At 38.7% G+C, this 24,871-nt stretch overlaps 2 protein-coding genes across 5 annotated transcripts in view; one reads left to right on the top strand and one right to left on the bottom strand.

Moving 5' to 3' along the window:
- LOC113409489 (protein PTHB1-like) overlaps positions 1-607 on the bottom strand; it is a 476,973-nt gene extending 476,366 nt beyond the window's left edge. Inside the window, exon 1 of the mRNA XM_026663464.2 lies at positions 462-607. The gene's annotated coding sequence lies outside the window, so the exon portion shown is untranslated. The remainder of the gene's footprint in view (positions 1-461) is intronic.
- Positions 608-1,001: 394 nt separating this feature from the next.
- LOC112104943 (cytosolic 5'-nucleotidase 3A) overlaps positions 1,002-24,871 on the top strand; it is a 35,813-nt gene continuing 11,943 nt past the window's right edge. The window contains exons 1-3 of one of the 4 annotated variants that reach the window (XM_024197547.3): positions 1,002-1,074; positions 18,306-18,586; positions 18,970-19,076. In XM_024197547.3, the coding sequence (XP_024053315.1) occupies positions 18,436-18,586; positions 18,970-19,076 (258 nt within the window). In that variant the 5' untranslated portion in view covers positions 1,002-1,074; positions 18,306-18,435. Of the gene's footprint in view, positions 1,075-1,213; positions 1,390-18,305; positions 18,587-18,969; positions 19,077-24,546; positions 24,612-24,871 lie in introns of those variants that run through there. The other 3 variants (XM_024197545.2, XM_024197549.2, XM_024197548.2) reach the window with 3 other exon arrangements.

Genomic DNA, 24,871 nt, shown 5'->3' with positions numbered 1-24,871 from the left:
TCGCTCCTAGAGGGAGTGAGGGACCTGCCGCCCCCGAATTGCCGCAGGTGCCGCCCCTCTCCCTTGGCCGCCCCAAGCACCTGCTTGTTAAGCTGGTGCCTGGAGCCGGCCCTGAACACCATGCTATCCAAAACAGCCAACATAAGGCCTGTTGCCTGTAGGGAAGCTATAAAATATAAATATTTTAAAATACATAAATATAAACTATTTAATGACTAGCAACAAAATACATACAAACCTTTAACTAAACTGGATAAACTTCTACTTTACATAAATCAACATTCATACAATAGTATTGCAGGGCATTATACAGGGTTAATAAGCCGGTGCAGAACCGGTACGTTTGCGAGCGTGGGCTTTGTCCACTCTAATTTTAAAGCTCCCAAGCGACAGGGCTCCAAGTTTCCACGGCACTGCACAAAGCACTGAATTGCATTGCATGAGACAAGCGGGCTACTCACCAGACCCGTCCAAGCAGGGGCCTCTGCACCCGCAAGTACCTGCGCTGGAAACTGACCAGCAGCCACGGCGGAGGATGCGTCTACACTAGGGGTGTGCGCGAGCAGAGAGGTGCGGGTCCCTCCCAAGCCGCTGGCCCGGCCCTGGGGCTCAGCGGGTCCCCGAGGACGGGGATCAACAGGCGACAACCGCAGGCACCAGCCGCCTCAGCCCTCCCGGCTCGCAGCGCCGCGGACGGGACAGGGCACGGGGTGGATGAGGGAGGAGGGGGGGGGGGCTGCTGCTGCTCAGGGGGAGGCTGCCAGCGGCACCAGCTGCCCCGCTCCGCCAGCCTCGGCGGCCATCTTCGCGCCCGTTGTCATAGCACTTTAACAACCAACCCCGCACCCCTCCCCTCAGCGAGCGGGGACCGGAAGCGGGGAACCTGCCCCGGAGCATCCCGGGAGATGTAGTTTGGAAGCCACGAGAGTGGCGGGTGGGGTTGTACCATTTCTTGAGGGAGGGGAGAGCAGCTCCCCTCTTCCAAAAGCAGCCAGCCGCTGAGCCAATTCAGTTGTGTTTCTCTTTTGACATATTGAGAAAACGAAGCCGCTTGGAAGCGACACAACCTGCCAGGTGGGAAAAGGGAGACTGATAAAACTCTAAATGGTCTTTCCCAACGTCTTCCCCTCCTTCCCTTCTGTGTGGTATCGTCGGGGTACTTCGGCCTCTGCCGCTCGCGGGCCCCGTGTTGCTGTCGGGGGGACACCGAGACTTCCCAACCCCCCCATCCTCGGAGAGGGAGGAGCCGCCATGGACAGGACCGCGGTGGCCAAAATGGGAGCGGTGGCCAGCGCCAGCGTGTGCGCCCTGGTGGGGGGAGTCGTCCTGGCCCAGTACATCTTCACCATGAAGAAGAAGACGGGCAGGAAGACCAAGATCATCGAGATGGTAGGTCCCAGCGGGACCGCGCCTCTCTCCTGACACCCTCCTGCCCCAAGCCCGGGGACTGCGGGGGGAGAGGGGCAGGCGCAGGCGCAGGCATCACCTAGCACGAGGGAAGGCTCCCACCCCCAGAGTTGGGCTTGTCCATCCTGACAGCAGCATGAGCCCCCACGTGTCCCTGGCCGTCTGTTTCGGGCAGCTTCAAAGTCTGCTCGTCCTTGAGTCTGTGGGGAGGGCAAGAGGAGGAGGGAGGGGTCTGAATCTGCCCCTCTGTATGTCTACATAGGCTGGTCTGTAGGAATTAAACTCCTTCCAGGTACATGCTAGCAGTAGCATCGCAAGATCGGTTGGAATCCTAGCGGGGGAATCCACCGCTGGGCTCTGAGACACTGATGTGATATCATCAGACTAGGAGGCGGTTTTGTTGTTGTTTGTTTGCAAACTGGTTGCCAGGGGTGCTGGAGCAATGTGTATAGTGGGGGTACATTGAACCAAACTGTAAACCCAGTATATGATGGAAACCACTTCAAACCTGGGGGTTGCGGCACCTCCCCTCAGGGCTGGCTTTAGGCCAATTCCACCAATTCCCCTGAATCGGGCCCCGCGCCCAGTGGCAGGGCTGCCCAGAGTGGGGGGCAAGTGGCAGAGAATCCCTTCCCTGGCTAGAGGCGCCTTTTTAATTTTTACTCACCCGGCGGCACTCCAGGTCTTTGGCGGCACTTTGGCGGCGGGTCCTTCAGTGCCGCCGAAGACCCAGAGCGAGTGAAGGACCCGCCGCCAAAGACTAGGAGCGCGGCCCGGTGAGTAAAAGCCCCACGTGTTTTTTTTACATGTTTTTTTTTTTTTAGTCATCCCTGTTGGGGCCCTGTCGAAACTGTTCGAATCGGGCCCTGCACTTCCTAAAGCCGGCCCTGCCTCCCCTAGTTCCATCACCTATACCGGTTGCAGTTTTTCAATGGAGTTAGTTGGGTGACACGAAAAATGAGGAAGTGGTGAATGTAATGTTTGTGAAAGGTGTTAGCTCAACGGCTCTGCAAAGTGTACTGCAAAACTGGAACAAATACCAGTATTATCAGTGCAAGCTTCATCCATACTGTATCAGGCTTGTTCTAGAGCAGCCAGCTCCAGTAACTGTAATTTGCTGCTCACGGCATGTTTAGTAACTAGCCTTTTTGCAGAGGCACTTCACAAAAGTACCAGTTGTTAAGGTGGTTTTGTGATATGGACACTTGTCCACTAAGAACTGGACGGAGACCACCAACTCATTTCACACCCGCCCTGTATGATGTATCAGGCGACTGCTGCCACTAGACTTGATTTAAGACCTAGATTTTTATAATTATTCATACATAATTTGTTCTAACAGTTACCACAATTGCACATGCAAATATTAAAATGCAGCTGTTCCTTTGACTGTGCAGTCACATGTTTATGAAAACATGAACCCCAGCAAAAATCCACTGTATGCTATTACTAATCTCCCTGAATCATCTCAATTTCCCCCAGTGAAAAATCTTTACATGACACATGCAATGTATAGAAAGTATGGTGTTTTGGTTTTGTTTTGTATGATTTTGGTTTCCTGTTACAGCTGCTTGTGGAGGTAAGGAAGTTGAGGTTTGTTTCAAATGGCTCTACCTTCCTAAAATACTTGGAAAGAGGGTAGGAGGATTTAAATATGGCTTTGTAAAATGTGCTATTGACACTGTAAATTAAAATTAATAAACTAAATTATAAATGCTATTTTTCTTAAATGTTAATACTGGTAGGTTGTCAATGTTTATTGCTTATAGCAGTTTTGTAAAATTCAAACTACTGAAAATTAAGGCCCTGAACCCACAAACACTTAAGCAGGTACATAATTTTTCGTACATAAATAGTCACATTGACTTCAATTGGACTATGATTAAAGTTAAGCATGTTCCTAAGTATTTGCACTATCAGTGTTTAAAATTGTATTTTTTTTTTTTAATTTAAAACTTTGCTGTTGGGCTATGTCTTTACAGGGGTGTGCATAGTTTTTAATTCCATCTACTACCTGATGTGAAAACTGAAGACTCCCTTGTCTTCACTAAGACTTTACTTCAGGTTAGCTAGCTCAGGTTAAGAACACTCCTTTCCTTTGGTTTTTGCTTGTCACTTTTGTTTGTTTGTAAGTGTTTGAAGGAAAACAGATGAGTTTTTGGAATGTTAGAATTAGAGTTTTGCAAATGAATTGGTTGGAAGAGGGCAAGTGAGGTGATCAGAGATGCAAAATAACTGCAGTTTATTCCATGGCTGCAGAGATAAAGGAGTGCATTCCATGGATATGAGTAATGAGTATGTGTGAAGTATAAAAAGTGTTGAGGTATTTAATAAAAAAAAAAAGGTACCACTACTTTTTTGGAAAGTGTTGTGTTAGCTGTCAATTGTGGTGAAACAAAGTAGTTCTGCCACAAAGAATGCAGGTCTTCCTAAACCTAAACCTATACACTACCATGTATTTTATTTATGCTATTCAGTGTTGTGTTTGAAATAAGGAATGTATGATACTTCACACTTACAATAACATTTACCCTTCAAGAATCTCAAACTTATTTACAAAGATTCATGAGGCTTCACAATACTCCTTGAGGTAAATAAGCATTGTTCTATCAATTTGATATATAGCTAAACTGAGGTGCAGTGGTTAAGTCACTTGTCCAATGTGAGTGGCAATCAGGAAAAAGAATGTCCAATATGATGGTCCATTTGAGAGAAGGAACATTGCAAAGGGGAAGATTCTGAGCCTGATTCAAGTAGTGATTTGGAGAATATCTCCTGAGGAGCTAATGTTGGACCCGCTCATGCAGCAGTGACCCTTAGAACCCTCTCATTACTGGGAATAAGAGTGTTAACAGAACTGTTTTTAAATATTTTTCATTTCAGTATTAAACATGGTTTAGCTGGCCAGTGGAGACCAGGCACTACCATTTTACAAACTATGTTTTTATACTAGTGTCTAGCTAAAATAATCATTTTACTGTTTTGAATGATACATTCCCAAAGACCTGCATAACTAAAACAAGTTGGCGTTGCCTGAAGACTCTTCTAAGACCCGTGTCTAGTAGATAATTAGAAAATGGTTTGTAAAACTAGTCTACTCAGGCCAGGAAAAGTATATTTACATTATATTAGCATGAACTGCGTTTAAAGAAGAGAAGAGCAACAAGAATGATCAAAGGTCTTGAGAACATGACCTGTGAAGGAAGGCTGAAAGAATTGGGTTTGTTTAGTTTGGAAAAGAGAAAACTGAGAGGGGACATGATAGCAGTTTTCAGGTATCTAAAAGGGTGTCATAAGGAGGAGGGAGAAAACTTGTTCACCTTAGCCTCTAAGGATAGAACAAGAAGCAATGGGCTTAAACTGCAGCAAGGTAGGTTTAGGTTGGACATTAGGACAAAGTTCCTAACTGTCAGGGTGGTTAAACACTGGAATAAATTGCCTAGGGAGGTTGTGGAATCTCCATCTCTGGAGATATTTAAGAGTAGGTTAGATGAATGTCTATCAGGGATGGTCTAGACAGTATTTGGTCCTGCCATGAGGGCAGGGGACTGGACTCGATGACCTCTCGAGGTCCCTTCCAGCCCTAGAATCTATGAATAAACATTTGTTCTCCTCACAGGCTTTTTCCACCCATTGTAGATGGGGTCCAAGTAGGAGTTGAGACTTCAGACATTCTGCTTCTGTGATCCAGAATCCAGAATGCTCTTTTAGGCATTTTTGTCAAGTTCTAGAGACCTATGGGAGGAAAAATTTGGCCTCAAAACAAAATGCCAGAGTTCTGGGTGTTTTTCTAAAATAGGTACAAAACCTATTCATATTTTCTCATATAGGACTTTCTTTACTATAGTCAACTGAAGAATCAGTTTCATCTTCTCTTTCTACACTACAACTTAGTCCAGTTAATAAATGAAATTGATTTAGCTTTTTTGGTTCAATACCAGTTTTGAAGTACAGCTTCTTATAAAGCCTGGAAGGGTTGATGAAATCCCCATTATTGACCTATCTTCTTTGAAAACTGGTTCCTCGTAGTCTTAATAATTATCAATAAAATGTGCTGACTAACAGTTGCAATTTGAGCTACAAGTAGTAAACGTCAGGATTCAGTGCATCTAGTAGATGTGATTTTTTGGGGGGGAGAGGGGGAAGAATGTTAGGGCAGCTCTAAATTGTTTACCAACACATTTTTGGTGAAAGAGATAGGAGGATGGAAGATATGTCTCTAAAACAGTGAAGTGTTTTTTTCAGTGATTCATTCTGCTCTGGAGCATTTAAAAAAAATTGCCCTGAAATGCTCTCCAAGTGATATGTCATTTTGTTAAAGTAATTTTTTTCTTCATTCATAATTGTGCTTGATTATTACCCAAGAAGTGTAATGTAAACCACTTGTCTGAGTTCCATCACATGTAAAAACTAATAGCACATATTGGAAAAATTATGTATGGTATGTTACTGTTCAATGTTCAACTAATAATGTTAGTTTAAAAAAAAAGTTCTAGGCATACATCACATCAGTTCAGTTTTTTGTTGTTGTTGCTAATTGCAGTTGCATTGTAATAAGTTACTCCCTGGCTCCATTTTTCCTTCAATAATTCAGGTGGTAATCTAATGCAGGAACTAAGTTGACATCTATCTCACTGCTTTTATGACTAGGTTTTATGAATGAAATGGATGTTGGTTGGTTTTGCGTTTTTAAATTTATGTTCAAACAGTAGAAAGTAAATTTTAAATAAGTAATTATTTTTTTAAAAATGAAAATAAACATTATTTCTTGAATAAGCTTTAGGTGAAAATCTGCTGTAGTCATTCTCTACAGTATGCTTTTTTTTTCTTCTTTTTTTCCCTTTTGATTTTCCACCATTTCTACCACTAGTTGTAACAATGAGCGTGCTAGCATAGACCAGCTGCCAGTGTTTAAATGGGTATGCCACCTAACTTATGCAGGTGCAGATCACGGTAGTTAGTCTGTACTAGAGCAACTTTCAGTGGAAGTGAACTGGCGATTGTAGGTGACATTTCTGTAGGGGGACGGCTACTCCTTGTGGATTAAACAATCAGTGGCTTTAAATGCACATGCAGTGTTTAAGGTACTTTAAAGCATCTGCTAGACTTTTAGTCTGAGAAGATAATTATTTCTAGAAATAGAGGTGCCAGCCTGTTGACATTTATAACTTCTATTAATTGCATGAGGAAAAATGCATCATCTTCCTCCCTGCATTGATTTGGTGCCTATGCTACTTGACTTGATCAGCATTTCAAATGCTTCAGGTAGGAGTAGTATGTCTTTCAGATGTTTGACTCTTTTCCTGATTCCTGTCCTGATACTCCCCTCTAAGAAAAATAATTAGGCAGTTTTGGAGAAATCTCAACTAAACTGAAATGTTGGGGAAAGGGGTATTATCAGTTCTTTACTGGATTTTGGGGTGTTGAATCTATCAGAGGAAGATATTAATATTTTAAAATACAAGGTTTTCCTTTCATTAGCTGGCTTAGATGCAGTACACACAATAAAACAGCAGATGGTACCAACTTGAATTTTAAAACCTTATGATACACTGTATTAATCTAATATGACCACTTTCACTGTATATATTTTATGGAGATGTACAACTTTAAACCAAAAAACACAAAAGTTGTCATTAAAGAAATGTACATTCCTTGCCCACATCTCTGCCAACTACGCAAAAGATATCTTTATATATTTGATGGCATACATCCCTGAGTAGAGGTTTTTAGATGCAAACTAAGTCCTAAAACATAGAATTTGAAATGTTAAGTTTTGTCTTTTATAAACTGTAGGTTTTCCATGATGATTTGTTAGTTAACACACAGGGATGCATAAGGTTTGCAAATACATAGAGGAAAAAAAGAATCTTATTCTATTTTATCAAGAATAAATAAAATTGAATTATTCTATTGTATTAAGTTATATAATTTCACTCGATAGAATTAATCTACAGATAATTCATTCACTGATTGATTTTAAAGATGGAAGGGACTATTATAAACTAATCTGATCTCCTGTATAAGACAAGCCAGAAAACCTCACCAAGTAAGTGCTGCATCAATCTCATAACTTCTGTTGGAGCTATAACACATCTTTTAGAGGGATATATGTAGTCTAGATTTAAAGACTTCCAGTGATAGAAAACCACCACACCTCCAGGGCCGGCGCAACCCATTAGGTGACCTAGGCGGTCGCCTAGGGCGCTACAATTTGGGGGGTGGCGACCGCGGCGGTATTTTGGCAGCGGGACGTGCCGCCGCCTCTGTGGGGGGCGGCATTTTGGGGTGGGACCTTCTGCCGCCTAGGGCGGCGCTCCTGCATACCTCTAAATAAATTGTTTCAGTGTTTAATTACCCTCAATTAAAATAAAAACTTGAACCTTATTATATTGAATTTTCATCCTGATCTCTCTTTCCTTTTCACCAAGACCTTCTTGCCTGGGTTTTTCCACCTTCTTTAACAAGATAACATTAAAACTTGAAATACTTAGTTTTGGGGTGTTCAGGTAGATAAGCCAAACTTACAGTAATAGTTCCTGCTTTAATATATTCACTTTAGTTCCTGTTGAAGGTGATGGGCGGAGCTGTTATTTTTATGTTGGAAAGAGAGAATATTATTCAGTTTTCAAAGACAAATATGGATTTTATAAAGGATGGACTATACTCTGGAAATGTGGTGAATCAGGGTTATATAGTGAAGGACGCTGTGTTCTCTAGGATCCCTACCTTGCTTATTGCTGAAGCTGGAAGGTATGTGGTGAATGAACCCAGAGGCTGCAGGAAGAGGGAAAAATGGTCTCATGCTTTTTTAATTTTTTTATTTTATTTTATGGAGTTACTTTCTTAGATAGTTGGAAATGTCACGTGAATTGGATATCAAGTGGCAAAAAAAAAAAGGCCACTGACAAAGATGATATTACAAAAGAATCCAGAATGATGACCACTTACAATTACATTTCCAGCAATGTAAATTACAGCTAATCAGAGTGGAATAATGTGGTAACAGGTGGGGTTTTCTCTGGTTTCATTTTTGGCACCAAGAGACTGAGAGCTTCTGAGACTACATAGTAATAATAATGCACTTGGTTGTCCATGACCTACATCTTGTCTGTTATGCTTAAACAGTAGTACTGTGAAGTAATACTTTGTAAGATCTGTTGAGCTTCACAAATACTGTTACTATGTGAATTTTGAAATGGTTCTTTGTAGAGCCTTTCCACGGTTTGATGTAAGACTTCTTTGATAGTTCTAGTGCTTGTCAGCGTAACATATGTTTGGGTATTGAACAAGGCCAGTTTTTTATCCCCCTTGTGTCTCTCCTTTCCTTCTTTGAATACTGACTTTTTGATCATTCACATACAGGTTATTCCTGAAAAACGGACTATATTAAATTGAGATTATTTGATATGATGTTATTGTATAATGGAATGGGATGAGAACCAAAAAGAATTTATGCCACAGGGTTAACAGAGGCTTGGACTCCTGGATGGACACTGCACCCAGGATGCCCGTTTGGAACTTTGGGGGGTTTGAATTTGTAGGATCGCTGGCTGGCTCCTGGAGACAGGGAGCGGGATCACAGAGCAGGTCAGAGAGCTAGACTGACCATGAAGGGAAGCACTGCGAGGCTCCAATAAAACTAGGCTTTCCCTCCTAGTCCCTGAGTAAGAAGTAGAAGGGTTACTGAAAGCTATTGTTATGGTGAAATTATGTTTAATCTGGTTAAATAAAAGTTGAGTGGTTTTTCCAACCCAGAAGTCAGTGGCATAGTCAATCAGTGGATTTTGAAGAGATCTGCGGGGCCCTTGAAATAGGGTTAAGAGAAGCAGCTGGGATTGCCCAATATTTACAGGCAAGTGTTCTGAGGGGTAGAAATGCTGTTTTAGCAACCCAGAGACACTCGTGTTGAACAAGGTGTGTGCCGGGGAAGGATAGGTCATGTGACACCAGTTAAATTGTACCTCCTCGAGAGTGCAATGGCTTTTCTTGATTTTGTTTAGTTCTGTACTGGTAACAGAATATTTTCTTTGCTATTTTCTCTAATGTTGGAAGCAGATCAGACTGAATTCCAATTCCCAGTCAAGCTCTAACTTATCGTTAAGGCTCTAGACTGCAATTCAAAGCAAGACATATCTTTACACTTGCTTAAAAATACTAAAAATTAAGAGTATGCTCATAGTAAGCTAGCATACAATTCTGATACTATCCTTAATACCTAATGATTATTCATACAAATAGACAATTCTTGCTGACCCACACCCAGAGAACCTTAAATTAGTGATATCTGTGTTGTACTCTTCTTTGGATATCATGGTTTTAAGCAGGAAAGGTGACAGGAAGAAATATGTGGTTTCTGCTTTTATGTATTCCAAGCTTAAAAAACAGTTGGATAGTTAAAACTGTAAATATTTTATTAGTTTACAACATTTATTTCTTAAAAGCAAAAAATTTCCATAGCACTTAATTATTTCTAGACTTTCTGGCATTTAAGATAGCTGAAGTAGCCAAGATATTCATATACAGTGAATGCCATAAAAATGTCTCTGTCCTTAACCCTGCTTCTTTAATATTCTCCCTCCCTGTTACAAATGTATTGGTTACCATTTAGCAACCTAAATATTAATTATTGTATAAATGAACTGCATTACTATGGTCAACTGTTCTGATATTTTCTGCACCCGTAATACCATCTTAAATGCAGATATAGGATAATCTCAGTTCAGATGAACTTTGGTCTTTCTGTTGAAGTTGGGCATGGAAAAATTGCCATGAAACTGGAGAGGAGGGAGGAGACCAGGCAGAATAGCAATAGAAGAGGCCCTTGTGCACTCCCTGCCTGATACAAAGACAAGCTCTATTTCAGTTCTGAGTAGTTGGTTGCAGAGGGAGTGTTCAGAGGCAGAACAGAGTGATTGGAGCAGGGGGACTTGACTCAGCATCTCCTGCTCCCCAGGTGGGTGCCCTAACCATTGTACTATAGAGTCATTCACACTTTCGTGGATCAAGTAACCAGGGACACCCATGAAGCAGTGGAGGGGATACGTTTCATCACCATCCTAACTCCACACAGAGCCTGTTTCCTTGGAGTCAGCATCGGAAGGGTGAAATTCACCCTTAGCGTTAAAGGATTACCTGAAGGAACTTTTTAAGGAGACATACTATAAGGGATCCTAAAAGATAAGAAATGAACTAATTTGATAGCCTTAGTAGGTAACTTTATCTGTAATCTATTGACACCGTTACATTCCTACACAAGTATTTAGCATGTAGCTTGATGTCTAGGACTGCATTGTGGATTAAACTTTGGACTGGGGATTTTAGTTCCAAATTGGGTCTCGCAGCTCTACTTTTCAAGGGTCAGAGTTTATTTGATCTAGATATAGCATTCTTAGACTTAGTGATTTTAAGCAGATTTTTTTTTTTTTTTTTTTACTGGTAGATAAGAGAAAAAGAGAATCAGCAGCAACCATTTCTGTGCAGACCTTAGGTAATCTAAATTTCACTCTAGATATTGTGTTGGAGGTGTTTTCTAGGTAAAATGCATTTACAAACTCTTTCAACATACAAACCAATAGATGTTTAATTTGGACCGTGACAAGTACCATATGTAATTAGAAATCTGTATGCTGAAAACGATCATAAGTCTTGTGGGTCAGAATTACATTTTTCTAGTGTGCAAGATGAATTTTCACATTTCTTATTAATTAAATGTATGACCTATAAGGGCTGTAGAATATTTACATAACTTATTACCTTTTCCAATTGTAACTTCCATGCTTAGGTTTTTAATATTACAATATTTTGGGCCATATATTTTGTGTAAGGATTTATTCACAGTAGCAACCTTAAATGTAAATTTACCTCCAGTACAGGGTTTTTTTGAGTTTGCGTGTTTTTGGTTGGGGGTTGGGTGGGAGTTCTTTGGCTGTAAAATCCCCTTTCTCCTTGAAAGACCTGGTGTTCTCTAACCAAAGGTCAGAACTGATCAGGTCTCTCTAGCACTGCTGCTCCATTACCATACCAGCATTAAAGGGAGCTGCTCAGTACTGATCAGGCAAGGATGGAAATGCAGAGATCTTAAATGTTAGGGAGTAATCTGTTAGAGAAAAGACTGGAAAAGGAAGGAAAGATGGAACAAAACTAGACGGAATAATTAAAAAGTGAAGCCATGCCCAGAAAAATCCTAGCATTCCTGTTGCCATACAGGAGGAAAGAGAGTTGCCTCACCTTCCAAAATATAAATATTAAAGCCCAGCAGAAGTTTCTTCTTTGAATTTCACAGTTGGAGGTGGGGGAGAAGAGAGAAATGGAGTAGAAAGTCTCTGCATAAAAGTAGGTTCTTCATTTACAGTTGTCTCTAAGCAGGGAAAGTTAATCCACCTACATTGTCTATATATATTCACACTCTTGGGACTTGTGCCTTTGGTGCTGCACAGGAACCTACTTTGATTGATAGCACTATGCACATGAAGCCTAAGGTTGAGACCCAAGAGCCAAAAGCATGGCTCATTTTCTTCCTGCTTCAGTTGGGTGAAGGTCAGAACCTTGATGTCATACCCTTCAGCTCTTGGTCTCGGTAGTTAACTCTAGCTCTGTTCCATTTGGAGTTTCTTACTGGCTTACTGGTTCTCTGCTTTTGCTCAGTTATTTTTGTTGCCATCCAATAAACTTTTTTTCCTAAACGTCAAGAGATACACATTGTGGCTTGGTAAGATGTCACCTATTGACCAATATTCCCAGTACTTAAAGTTCCTGAGTAAAGGTCACTCCCAGATGCCTACTGATCACTAAACATATGTACTGGTTTTCATCAGTAGATCTCAAAGTATTATCATCCCCATTTTTCAGATGAGAGGGAAAGTGAGGTACAGAGTGACATGAAGTGACAGACCTGAGAATAGAACCAGATATGCAAACTTTCAGTCATGTGCCATATTCACCCTGCTTTCACCCTTTTTAGTCTTGTTGAGCCTTACCCTAGGAACTCTCACACCCAGTGAGTTTCCAAACTCCATCTCTTGAAGAAATCAGTGAGGCTTTGTTCAGGGGCCCACCCATGTGGAGCTCATTAGAGGGTTAGGGCCTTATTTATTACTTGCTCAGGGAGAGCTGTAGAGGATTAAAATTTTGCATACAAACTTACCTGAAGCTCAGTTCAAACAGTGTGTTATTCTTTTGACTTGGTAATTAAGTATAATACCCAGTTCAGAAGAGCAGTCCTGCAGTTAAACTAGTTCTCATCCTTATTTCCTTTGGTGGCTGCTGTAAGTCTACCAAGGGTGGGGCTCTATACTGTCAATACCCAAAGGAGAATGAAAGTTGATTGCCCGTATAGCTCCATCCCTGCTTTTACAGAGGTTCTATTACAAGCTCTCGGTAAGTGGAAGGAAATGAGGGACACTAATGCTGTGGTCCTTTTTTATGCCCTCAAGTGCTAACATTCAGCTCTGTATGGAATCACAACAGTTATTGCTTTCTAGAAGGTTTTGAACTAACACTTGGACCACATCTATTTTAACTACAGTTACTGTTAATAACTTTTTTTCTGGTCTCATTGTAGGTTTTTGTTGTTTTGTTTTGTTTTTTGCCACACCAAGAACTATCTTTGGTCCTCCTTCAAGCACAGAGTAACTCCTCTCACCTCTGTGACCTTAATTTAGGTTCCTTATAGCCTCAATTTAGCAAGGTACTTCAAGCACATGTTTAGGCTGATTGAAGTCAGTGGGCTACTTACCTTCTGAAAGTATGCACATGCTTCATTACCTTGCTGAACCCAGAGCCCATATCTGTGTTTAACCAGAGGTGATGGACCAATTTTTATAGAGGGGTGTTGCTGATGGAAACCATGTATTTGGGATTTGTTATTACTGCTTCAAGCCAGGGGGTGCAGTAGCACCCCTACTTCCAGCACCACTGTGTGTAACATCACTTTTTAACTTTAAGTAATTTATTGAGAAACTGTTTTCCACAGAGCAGCAATTAATTAGAAAACTCCTTATTTGTTTGTTACATTTCCCACATTTAAGAACTTTTTTTAAACTATTCACTGTATATTTGAGAGTTTGTTTTGATTTGGAGCCACACAATTAGTCACAGCAGTTAAGCGGCACCCACTGTGTACGCACATGCATAACTGACTCTTCTCTTCTTTAGTACAGATAATGTAAAAGGCATTAAAATGATATAATCATCTTGAATATTTAGATGTAACTTTTGACCAACTGTAAGATTTCACAACTGCTTTCATCAGCTGTTTTACAGTGGTGCTTTGACTTGTAGTTCTTGGAAATTCCAAATGATTTAAAATTTGCGTAGGGAGAATGAGCCAAAATTTTAATGTCTAAAATCAGCCACAATGGGAATAGCTTTTATGGTTATGTCTTCTCTAATTCATTTATGATCATACAGTCATTTAAGTTGGAAAGGATGACTAATGGGTTACCTAATTATTTTCCTGCATCGTATGTGGAGATGGAATTTTATTATCCCTGATAAAATGATATTGTATACAATTTTTAATATCTCATGTGAAGGAGATTCCTCCCCTCCCCTGGTAGCTTGTTTTGCTTTCTTGAATGGTTTGGTGGGATATAAACATCTTCTGAATATGTAACCTAAAATTTTGTTGCTGCACCTTTTAATCTGTTCATCATACTTTGATTTTACTGACTAATGAAAATACCTCTCTCTTCTATATCGCATCCTTTCTTATTTTTAAGAAATACTGTTCTATACAGTCTTTCCCAATTTAATGTGCCTAGTCTGCTTCACCTTTTAGGTTTTATTTTTTTAGATCTTATTATTGGTGTTTATTTCTTTTGAAATCTGCCTTTCTCATTTGTCTGTTCTTTTGGAGCCCCCAACTGAATCCTTTACTCTAAATGAGGCATACAAAGTGTTGAGTAGAGCAGAATTATCTTGCTAGTTTAAGTTGCGAGGTCCTTCTACTTAGGCAATATCTTACATCTATATTTGAGTCTGATTATTACTTTTGCGCCACTTCATATTTCTCTGAATTGTAACTTGTTGATTTCATCCTATTTCTCTAAAGGTTATGCTAAATTTTATCCTATCGTTAGTGTCTCCCAGCGTCAAATCATCCACAAATATGACTAGCATAATCTCTGTTCCACACTCCACATTTCTTGTAGAAAAAATTAATGATTTTGGATCCAGAACTCCTGCAGAACCCCCTTGGCAGCTCTATATTACCTCCAGTTAACCCACATCTCATTTCCCTAGGAGACTGGCAACTGAAACCATATCAAATATCCTGCTGGTATCAAGATACAAGCTTACTACTGCATATTCATTCCATCTATTTTATCCATTAAGGTTGAAGGGAAGACATGGTTTTAAGATTGGCTTCTTATAGATTTGTTTTATAATTCTCTCTCCTGCTTGAATTTGGTATTAGAATAGTAAGGCTGAGTTGGCACTCTTCTTTCTCTGGAAATGATAATTCAAACAGTTTTTTAGCATCTGAAATTCATCCACTTGCTAATAGCTATTTCTTATGAAATTCTTGAAAACTATTTACACAAATCTTACTCTGTGTTTACAGAAATATGTTTTCTGATCATACATCTAATTTCTTAACATATTACAAAATTCTCTGCAACAGAAAGCAAGAACTGATATTGTCTTGTTTAAGAAATGTGAAAATAGCTGATATCTATATGGATGTACTCAAAGGTGTCCAACTACAGTATATCCAGCAGAAAAAATAGTAAAGCAATGTACAGCTAATGAGTGGAAATGGAGTATAAAACTAAAATTCAGTAATCTCAAAATACCATGTGAACTGAACATAAGGCAATAAGTTGATTCTAACCAAAAGAAAAGTAAATCTTACATAGAGCAGTGATTCTCAACCTTTTCAGGTTGATAACTCCTTATTCAAAGCCAAATATTCACAACTCACTTTAATTTACCATAAATGTAAAAATCAAATCAACAGCAAAAAATGATAAATTGATCCATCTACATAATTTGTGTGTGTGTTTCAAGAGGTTGACAGAATACCTGACCTTGAAGGGTAAAGAGATGTGGGAAATCAGATTATCTTTGCTGCAGGCTGTTTTTAAAAAAAAAAAAAAAAAAAAAGTAATGCCTAGCAACCCCACAGTTGCCATCATGACACCAACATTGCCCCTACTCTATCCCCTTTTTCCCCACCGAATCTTGACCTACCGGCTGAGAAACACTGACATAGAGCAGCAGTGTAAACATTAAAATTAAAACATATTCATAATTTTAATATATGAATTGAAAATACACACATTTCTGACTACTTACTTTTCTGTTAATTAATTTCCCGAATATTTTGTACTGAAAGTGTATTTCCAGAAAAATCTGTACTACTACAGTACTCAGCCAGAAAGGTTCTATTTTAACCTCCTCTATGTGCTGAAATAATTATCCCTCCCTCTGTGGTGCTTAAATTATTTTAAAATGACCTTCAGTACTGAGAGAGTAAAGATTGTACAGCGGTCATGCTGGGCTTTGTTCATATCTCATTATAAACAGATAGTGACTTTAATTTTGTCTCTGTACAGAAGTTTGAAGGAAGTTTAGGCTAAATCCTGGTCCTACTGAAGTCAGCAGGACCAGGATCTGGTCTGTAATAAATAACCATGTTGCTCTACTGTTACCCTCTGCTGTGTTTGATGCTTTATTTCATTTACCCTGTGGCAAAGTAGCAGATGTATCTGGCAACTTTTTTTTAAATTAGGTCATTTTTAATTATAGTGTAGGTCTTTCATTTCTAGCTATCCCACTTTCATAATGTGAAAACACATCAGTGTTGAGGGTCCAACTGAGTTATCCTTTCAAAAATTTAAGATTGGGCACTCGTACTAATTTGAAATGTGTTGCTAATACAACATGGTAGCTTTTTTATTTGAAATGTATCAATATTATGCTGGTTTTCCATCTTGGTATTTAATTTTTTATACAATGTACAAATTAAGAGCTAATTTTAACACTTCCCCTCAATCTTAATTCAGCCTGTCAGCTCATTTATAAAGTACAGCAGTACTTTTTTAAGGGAGCAAGCTAGCGTTCTTTCCTTCTTAAATTCTTGGTATCATGAGGTTTATCTTTCCCCATCTAAACAATACCCAAGCAGCATGATGTGGTACTGATATCCCATCATTTTTTCCATTGTTTGCAATACCTGACTCCAGCACACTGATAATGACATCCTGTGAGACCTGTTTCAATCCTTACCATTGAGCTTTAACATGCCTTAAAGGTGACACGGACTTAGTTAATCTTGACTCATTTTTGATGAACTAAAAGTATATAGAGTGAAGCCTTTACATTAATACACATTCATATACTAGACAACTTTTCACAGTTTTCATAAGTATATTTAAAATATAAATCCTTGTCTCCATTATGGGCTGCAAAGTTGTCTGTCTTTATATTAAATAATTCTGACTCGGTCAAAATACTATGTATACCATGTTTCAGTTGAAACACATTCTTATAGACAATTTATAAGCCAAAAGCATGTTAACACTCTCAAAATGTTAATGGACCCTACAGAATCTATAAATGTTTGTAAATTAACTTTCTAAATCGTAATGTGTAGCCTTTGGAGGGGATGCATTATATTTTGAATGTGTCTTGGAACAAATTTCCTACTTGTGTAAAAGTACAGTAACCTATGAGAAATAAGTATTGGTTTTATTCAGTTCCTAGTGGATAGAATGTCCACATAACCACTTAGGGTCCTTGTTAGTAGTCTCGGAGGCAGGGGATGGTGGGCACAAAGAATGAACCATTGCCTATCCTGCAGGTAGTTCCTTTGGGTTAGTTAGACCAGTGGTTCTCAACCTGCGTCCCAATCAGCACACAACTGCAGCCAATGTAACATCCTCAGGGCTATACAGGTAGTATTGGATGCGTCCCACAATGGTAAATAGGTTGAGAACCACTGAGTTAGACGTTCACTGACAGAACGCGTGCGTATCAACATGAGATTGGAATGCTACCATACAACATACAGTGATCCACTCTACTATTTGAAAAATGTACATCAATATTTTTAAAAATAAAGAAAGTAATGACTTACTTTAAATGAAACTTGGCATTGGTGAAACTCTAGAATTTTATTTTTGCAACTTGCCTGGCCGCTGTTGTTCTCTCTTCCATTGTAACAGTTGCAGCACCTTCCAACATTGCGTTTGTAGAGCCCATGGCTGTACCATCAACTGCACTGATGTCTTCGGGACAAGTTCTGAGAGTCTGAAAGAGCCGCAGGGGCAATAGAGAAGCTTTCACTTGTGCTGTCGCATTGGAACCTTTCATGAGCATTGAATTCACATGACATTTATTTTTCTAAAGAGTCTGGAAATGATGCCAGGAAAAAAATCTTTATCCTTTACAATAGTGGTTTTCCACCTGTGGTCCACATACTCTCTCTAAGATTTCCAAAGGGGTCCACACCTCCATTTGAAATTTTTTAGGGGTCTGCAAATGAAAAAAGGTTGAAAAACACTGCTTTACAATAAGAAAATAATTTCCTTTCAATCCCATTTCCCTCCCCAACCCCAAACAATTACTTTTTTCTTCATCCAGTTTTGCAATGCTCCTAATGACAAAATTGCTAAAGCACGTTAATTGAGGCCTCCCAAATACTAACAAACAATCCTCCTGGATTTCCTGCTTCATTATTGCATAGATAAGTAATGCCTCTGTAAATACTTAATTTCCTGTAAGTTGTTTCTTCTACTAAATAAGTTGCATACACCTTTTCTTAATGAGATGTAAGGAATTCATTGCTGTCCTAAGGCAGTTTAAAAAGATTTGGTAGGGAAAAGGTTGGAAATATACCAAAGAAATAGGCTTTTGCTTTGCAAAACAAGAAGTGCCTTCCTCTGTTACAGAAATCCAAATTTGCCTGCTGCATCCATCAAAGCTGTTCATTCAGTGAAGGTCAAAGGTTCTGTTGTTGGTGCACCAGCTGATCGTCTGTAAGCTGTATCGCTGAGCATAACAAAGTGCTGTGCATTGCTGATGTGCGTCACAGGACCCTGGGTTTTTGCACAGGGATTAGTCAGGCTGTATTTGGAAACGCCCTCAACTGCACCTTGTGCTGCTATATTAGTGTTTCCCAAGCAAGAAGAATTTTCTTTCACTCCTTCAGCTGCTCCGGCAAACCCCTCCGGTAAGTGTGTGCAATTCATGTAAACAGAAATGGCACTGTCTTCTGCCTGCATTTTGTAAGCCAGTATTATCAATTGTGTGTTACTTATGCATGCTTATTCTAACAGCTTAATACATTTTCTAAAAAATCAATGTCTGATAGTGTAGACTTCAAAACAGCATTAAGGGAATAAAAAATGGTTGATCTAGTTATTTAGTAGATTAACTTCTTATATGTAAAATGTGCATTGGTATCGCTTAAAATATGGGTAATTTCAGATTGGTCTAAATATACACTGTGAGTGTCATGCCTTTATGTATATACAGCAAAAAAACATTTTTTTCAAAAAAATCAGATAATGTAGCAGACCATTTCTTTGAGGTTTACTTGGTTTTTGTTGGCAGCCTGTATGCAAGCCCTGCATCTCTGGACGTTGCTTACCACCTATGCTGTTGCAGTAGGACAAAATCAAGGACAGAAGAATCAAGAGTGCCCTAAGCTCAACGCACAGGTACTCTCTTTTTAAAAGCATGAGAAAAAGTGCTGTCAGTCAGTTGTCCAAGAATAACCTCTTAAAACATGCACTTCTTCCAAAAATGTCCAAGTCAGAGTCCAGTGCAGCAGTAAGCACAAAACTTTGTAGCACATCAATCAGTCTTCTAAACAAAATTCTGAAATGGGGGGAAACATTTTGACTACTTTCTTGGAAATTCAAATTTCAGTTTTCTTTATTTCTTCTATTTTTTATTAAAGTACATATTCCAATATTTTTCTCCGACAGTATGCTTGGGTCTTAAATAAAAACTTCTCCCCATCCCATTAAGCTACCCTTTTTAGGATTCTAGTACTGTTGCAAAAATATGCTATAAATAAATTAGCATAATCAGTGCTTTGATATCTGAGTGTCATCATTGCAAAGATCAACTTTTTTTCCTTTTTGATCAGCAGTCTAAGACTATGGCTTAGTAAAGCTTACTAGGTCACCAAAACATTTCTTGCCATAGTATGTGAGGTATCTTACTTCAAAATCTTTTTTTTTTTTTTTTTACTACACTCTTGTTTTCACTACACACACTTCAATTCCAATTTGGCTTTTTGCAGCTAGTAACTTTCAAATTTAGAAGTTAGAAACTGAGGCTTTATGCCTTCTGAAAGGTGCAATCTTAAATTAACAGATACAGCATTGGTTTCTAGCTTTAGCACATTTCAAAATAATGTCCCTGCAATCATATCAAATGTGAAAAGGGGGTTGGGAGAAACTAGATGAAAGTAATCACAGTGATGTGGGGTTTTTACTTCAGATTTCATGAAACAATTACTGTAGATCATCAGGAAAATGAGATTCCCAACTTTTAGGTGGCATTAACCACGGTTTCAAAAATATCAGATTTTAAAACTGTCACTGGTACCTTGCTCTGTCTTTTTGGTACTGGTACATAACTGAGTATATGATAGCGAGTCCCAAGGATATTTTTAATTCCCTGAATAAATCTCATTACATAGTAATTTTTAAAGTACTAGTTTGCTTTTGCAAGTTGAGCTCTGTGAGAGCTCCTCTTGGCTTTTAAAATGTTACTGGAAGTCACCACCACAGCATAAAAATAAAATTTGCAGTTAACTTTTTGTCATCACAACTCTGTAGCATTCATTTTCAGCTTCCTTGTTCAGAAAGAATCAAAGTAGATTTTCTTGTTTCCTCTGAATTAAAAGTTGCTGTTAATGGATTTAGAATCTGGAAGATTGCCTAGTTTTGGTGAGGCTTAAATTATATCACACAATTCTGAAAACAAATGTGACAGCAGTTAAAATTCATGAGATTAGTAACATTCGTACACATTAAAACACAACTAATTCTTATCTGCTTACCTGATTTAATTCTTGTCCAAGATCTTAACATTTTTGGTGGTCATATGGTTGCCTTAGTTTTATTATAGGTTTACAAAGCGAATGCATATCAGCTTGCATCTCTCAACAAATTTAGTAAGAAAACAGCTAATTTCTAAGGCTCTGGACAAAGAGTACTGACACACATAGAAATAGACCTTACTCCATAAAACGACTTGTGTACAATTCTCCAGTTGTCTTCTATTTTTATCATTATACCATCCGGGAGAGGAGGGAGGGTTCTAACAGCTCTTCTTTTTGAGAAGCATCCATAACAGATTAGTCTTGGCAAAACAAGCAAGAACTTTATATATACCAAGTAGTATAGGGTTACAAGGCTATCAGTTTAAAAATACACTGCCCATTTTTCCATGGCCTCGTTCAAGATATCTCCAGAACAGTGGTGTTTATAACCCTGGTTAGGAATCTTGGACTAGTTGATAATGAAAATCTGAGTTTATGACTAATCTTGTTCAGGATGTTCACCTAGATCTAATTGTGGAGTCACTTCTATGTCTCCATACAATTAATACTGAAAGTAATTTTCCGTTTTAAGTCAGATTTTGAGCTTCTCTCACTTACAGGTAATAACATTTTTAGAAAAACCTCCTTCAGTCTGAAATATCCCCTGGTTAGTCAATGGCCAAATGGGATTTGTTTGGAAAGCATGAAATAAATCTGAGAAACTGTTTTTGAGTTGTAGGACTTAAAAGAAATTGAGGCTTTTCACTTTCTCCACTCTCCGTCCCCCACCCCAGATCTCTTAACACACAAAAAGTATGGTCTGTAAAGTTCAAATAGTTTGTTTAGCTAGGCCTCAATAAGAACATGTGCACAGAACCCCACATTAATAATGCTTTAATATTATTAATTAATTATCCAAAGTGGAGTTCCTTAATGTTGGGGACACTGAATTCCCCCCTGGGGATTATATATCTGTCATTAATATTGCAGCTGTTAAAAGATTCACTTTGTCTAAATCTTTCATTTAATTTTTTAAACAGCTAGGTGTAGCCTTCCTTGTGAAGATAGCCTTCAAAATGTAAACCGACCACCAGTGTTGTCACTGAGTGACCTATCCAGTAACAAGAACCTCCCTCAAGATCTTGGTCTATGCTCATCCCAAAACTCCAGCAAAAGATAGAGGGAGATCTGCTGTGGAATTTTCATCCACTCTTCCCCCTTAAAATTCATACATTCCCCTCAGATACCTGCTGCTCTTGGCTTCAGTGACTGTCAGTAACCCTCCCCCAATATATAAACCAGTGCAGCAAACCCTGCCCCTTCTCCTTTCACCAAAAAGATTTAGCTTCATTTAGAGAGAAGAGAAGGATAAGTCTCCTGCAGGTACTCTTTGAACACTTGGGAGATTCTGAAAGACATGCCTCTGTGCTGCCTAGAGTAGTGGGTTGGTGGGGAAGCAATTTCTCACCTTCTCTGCCCAGGCCACTCTCAGTGCTCTGGGTTCAAGCCATAGAGGTACTGCATATTTGTTTCAAAAGTATGAATTGTAATTGCAAGTCTCGTTTAAAATAGATGCTAAAATACTAGTCTCTTACCCAGATACATTATTCCCACAAGTTGTAAAGGCCATAGCAACATTTACTGCCAGTAGAAATGTCTTGATTTTATACACTACTTCAGCAAAACCAAAATCCTTTTCATGATTCTCAGTGGTGCAGAAAAGGTCTTTGACCAAGTATAATATTTTAGTCTATTGTGTTTGAGGCCTTAACTAAATGTGGCCTAGAAGGACAATGTCAAAATCAGGAAATTGCACAGTCCCACAGATATTTATGTTTCTTAGTGGAAAACTACTACCACTTTTTGTTCTCTCAGGACACAAAATAGGGATGTGTCTGACTCTGTTGTTCAGATAATTATAATAGAGCGTTGTATTATTAAAGCAGAAAAAGGAATTGGTGGAGGAAACTGACAGTCATGCCTAGAGGATGATTTACTGGGATATTTACTTATCCTGTGTATTCCATTCCCAAATTAGTAGGTTTGAATAAATTTTGATAAAATTGGATCACTCCCAGTTACAAGCAAAACCTAAATAAGCCAGAGGCACTTGTGCAGAGGATTGCACCCTAATGAATTTTTTTTACCGTTTTATATAGGCCCAAACAAGATCAATATCTGGGAATATAAATTCCCAATAAATCAAACTAGTCAAATTTAACATTCTCCCCACTATAACAGTCAAACAGCCTAGATGGATGAACACATCCCTAATATCGTCAGGTTGGCACTATTTAAAATGAATTTTATCGCTCATCTCCTGGATCAGCTCTCTAGATTTCCCTGTAGTTTTAAGAACTTCATAACATACACACACTCACTCTCTCTTTCTCTCATTTCAATAAACAAAGATTTGAGAGACCTAAATCTTGAATTATCTGCTGCCAGTTTTTAATTAGATTTTGTAATGTAACAAAGCAACTGTCACTAGAAGCACTGTTTCTATTTGTTGCTTTTCAGGCAGATTGGAGTCTATTTTTAAGCCTACACTTGGTCTCATTGGCTTCAATGGAACCAGGATTTTGCCCTTTAAATTTAGTATGAATTTTGTGATCAGATCGAATTTTAGTTTCTCTCTCTCTACCATATTCTACCAGGGTAATGTACATTATTTATATGCAATAGTAATGATGGAAAAAAACAGGAATAATATATTTAAATACCTGGGATATTATGTAAAAACAAACAAAAGAACAGGAGCATTTTGCTCCATAAATTAAACATTAAATAAACTTAAAACTCTCTCATTAAGTAATTCTCTCACTACATACCATGTGTGAGATGCAGATTTTAAGTACTGAATGGTCCTGCAAGTGGTTACCCTTATTCTCAGAACTTGTCTCCATATCTTCTTTATACAAGTTGTCTCCTACTATGGCTCTATAGGGCTGAAGGTTTTCTGAATCTGCACTGTCAATTAAAGCTCATTCATCAACATGTAGGCTGACACACAATCTACCTCAGCAATGTCAAAATTGCCTTTCAACACCAGCACCTTCTTTTACACCCTATTCCAAAGATAACTGTATCTTGATGGGCTACTCCAGTAACTTCTGCATATCCTCTATAGAATGTTCCAGGGCTGTGGATCTTCATTCACATCTTTATTATAAGTGTTTAATAGGAGTGCCTAACTGACTACTTCCGTAAAACTTACTTTAAACTTCTCATATATTTCTAATCCTTTTGAAGTCTCTGGCTTCTTATGATCTCCATTGTTTTCTAGGCTTTCTATTTAGACAAGGTGACAAAAACTGAACATAGGATTCAAGATGGTGATGTACCATCAATTATAGAATTGCCCATAAGTGTTCTCTGTTTCTTGGTACATCTTATTTTTTCAACCAACCAACATGTCAGACTTTTTGATGGGCCTGTGTATATTGAGCTAACTCCTAGAGCTTTCCTGAATGGTTACAGTTAATTCAGAATTTCTGTGTTCACGTGACTTTTTTATGGGCTTTACCTTGCACTCCTATGGTAGTTCATTTCTGTCTGTCTTCTGAATTCCTCCCAACTTGGATCCTCTTATCTACTCCAGCTATGAAGAACGTGATCACAAATGCAGCAAAAAACAATAAGCTCCGTAGTCGGGAGCATGGGGGGGAGGTACTGCAGTATAAGTCATACATACTTTTCTCTATAGTACCCAATAGGAAGCTAGTGATCACTTATAAAAAGTAGTGCACTTAAAATGTACTAAAAGTACACATAAAACTAAAGTAATTCCATGGTAAACATATTTTAGTCAAAATGTAATAGCTTGTTGTATTCTTATTTGTAATTAAATTATCACTTATAATGTAAGTGATTAGTTCACTGCTTTTTCATAAGTCGAGACATTGGTTTCAACTATTTAAAGAACTAACATAACACTGCCTGATAGACACTTCCAGTCTATTGAAGGACACAGATTGTACCCATGATGCAGGCCTCCTTCTGCCTGTGAAAATATCTACATTACAGGATTTGGATTTTATTAACTAATGTGAGTTGTCCTCTCTTTGGAAGTGGCACTTTTGTTCTGAAATATTGAGTATTGAATCTGCCTTTCTTCCTTGATTCTCATGTAGAAGCTATATTGGAACTAAAGGAGCAGCACAAGTTTTCAGCATCAATTAGTACCAGTGAGAGTGAGGTAAGCCACTTTGCAACATAGATGAGGCATGATGCTTTCTTTATGTTCAGAAATGCTTGCTGAAAATGTCATGCACTGAAACAATCACATTTTCTTCTTTTAGAACAGTCTTTTTTGGCAGAAAAATAAACATAGCATTTTAAAGTATTTTCAGAAACCAAAAAAGAAATTGGTGTAGTCCAAAGCAAAGCAGTATCAGTGTCAAGGTATTCAAATTATGCCCAGAGAAGTCTCTGGGAATTAAAAAGAAGTTTAAATGT

The sequence above is a fragment of the Terrapene carolina genome, unplaced genomic scaffold (assembly GCF_002925995.2).
Source record: "Terrapene carolina triunguis isolate 2854851 unplaced genomic scaffold, T_m_triunguis-2.0 Scaffold33715, whole genome shotgun sequence".
NCBI lineage: Eukaryota > Metazoa > Chordata > Testudines > Emydidae > Terrapene > Terrapene triunguis.
This window is presented reverse-complemented; position numbering and strand designations above follow the sequence as displayed.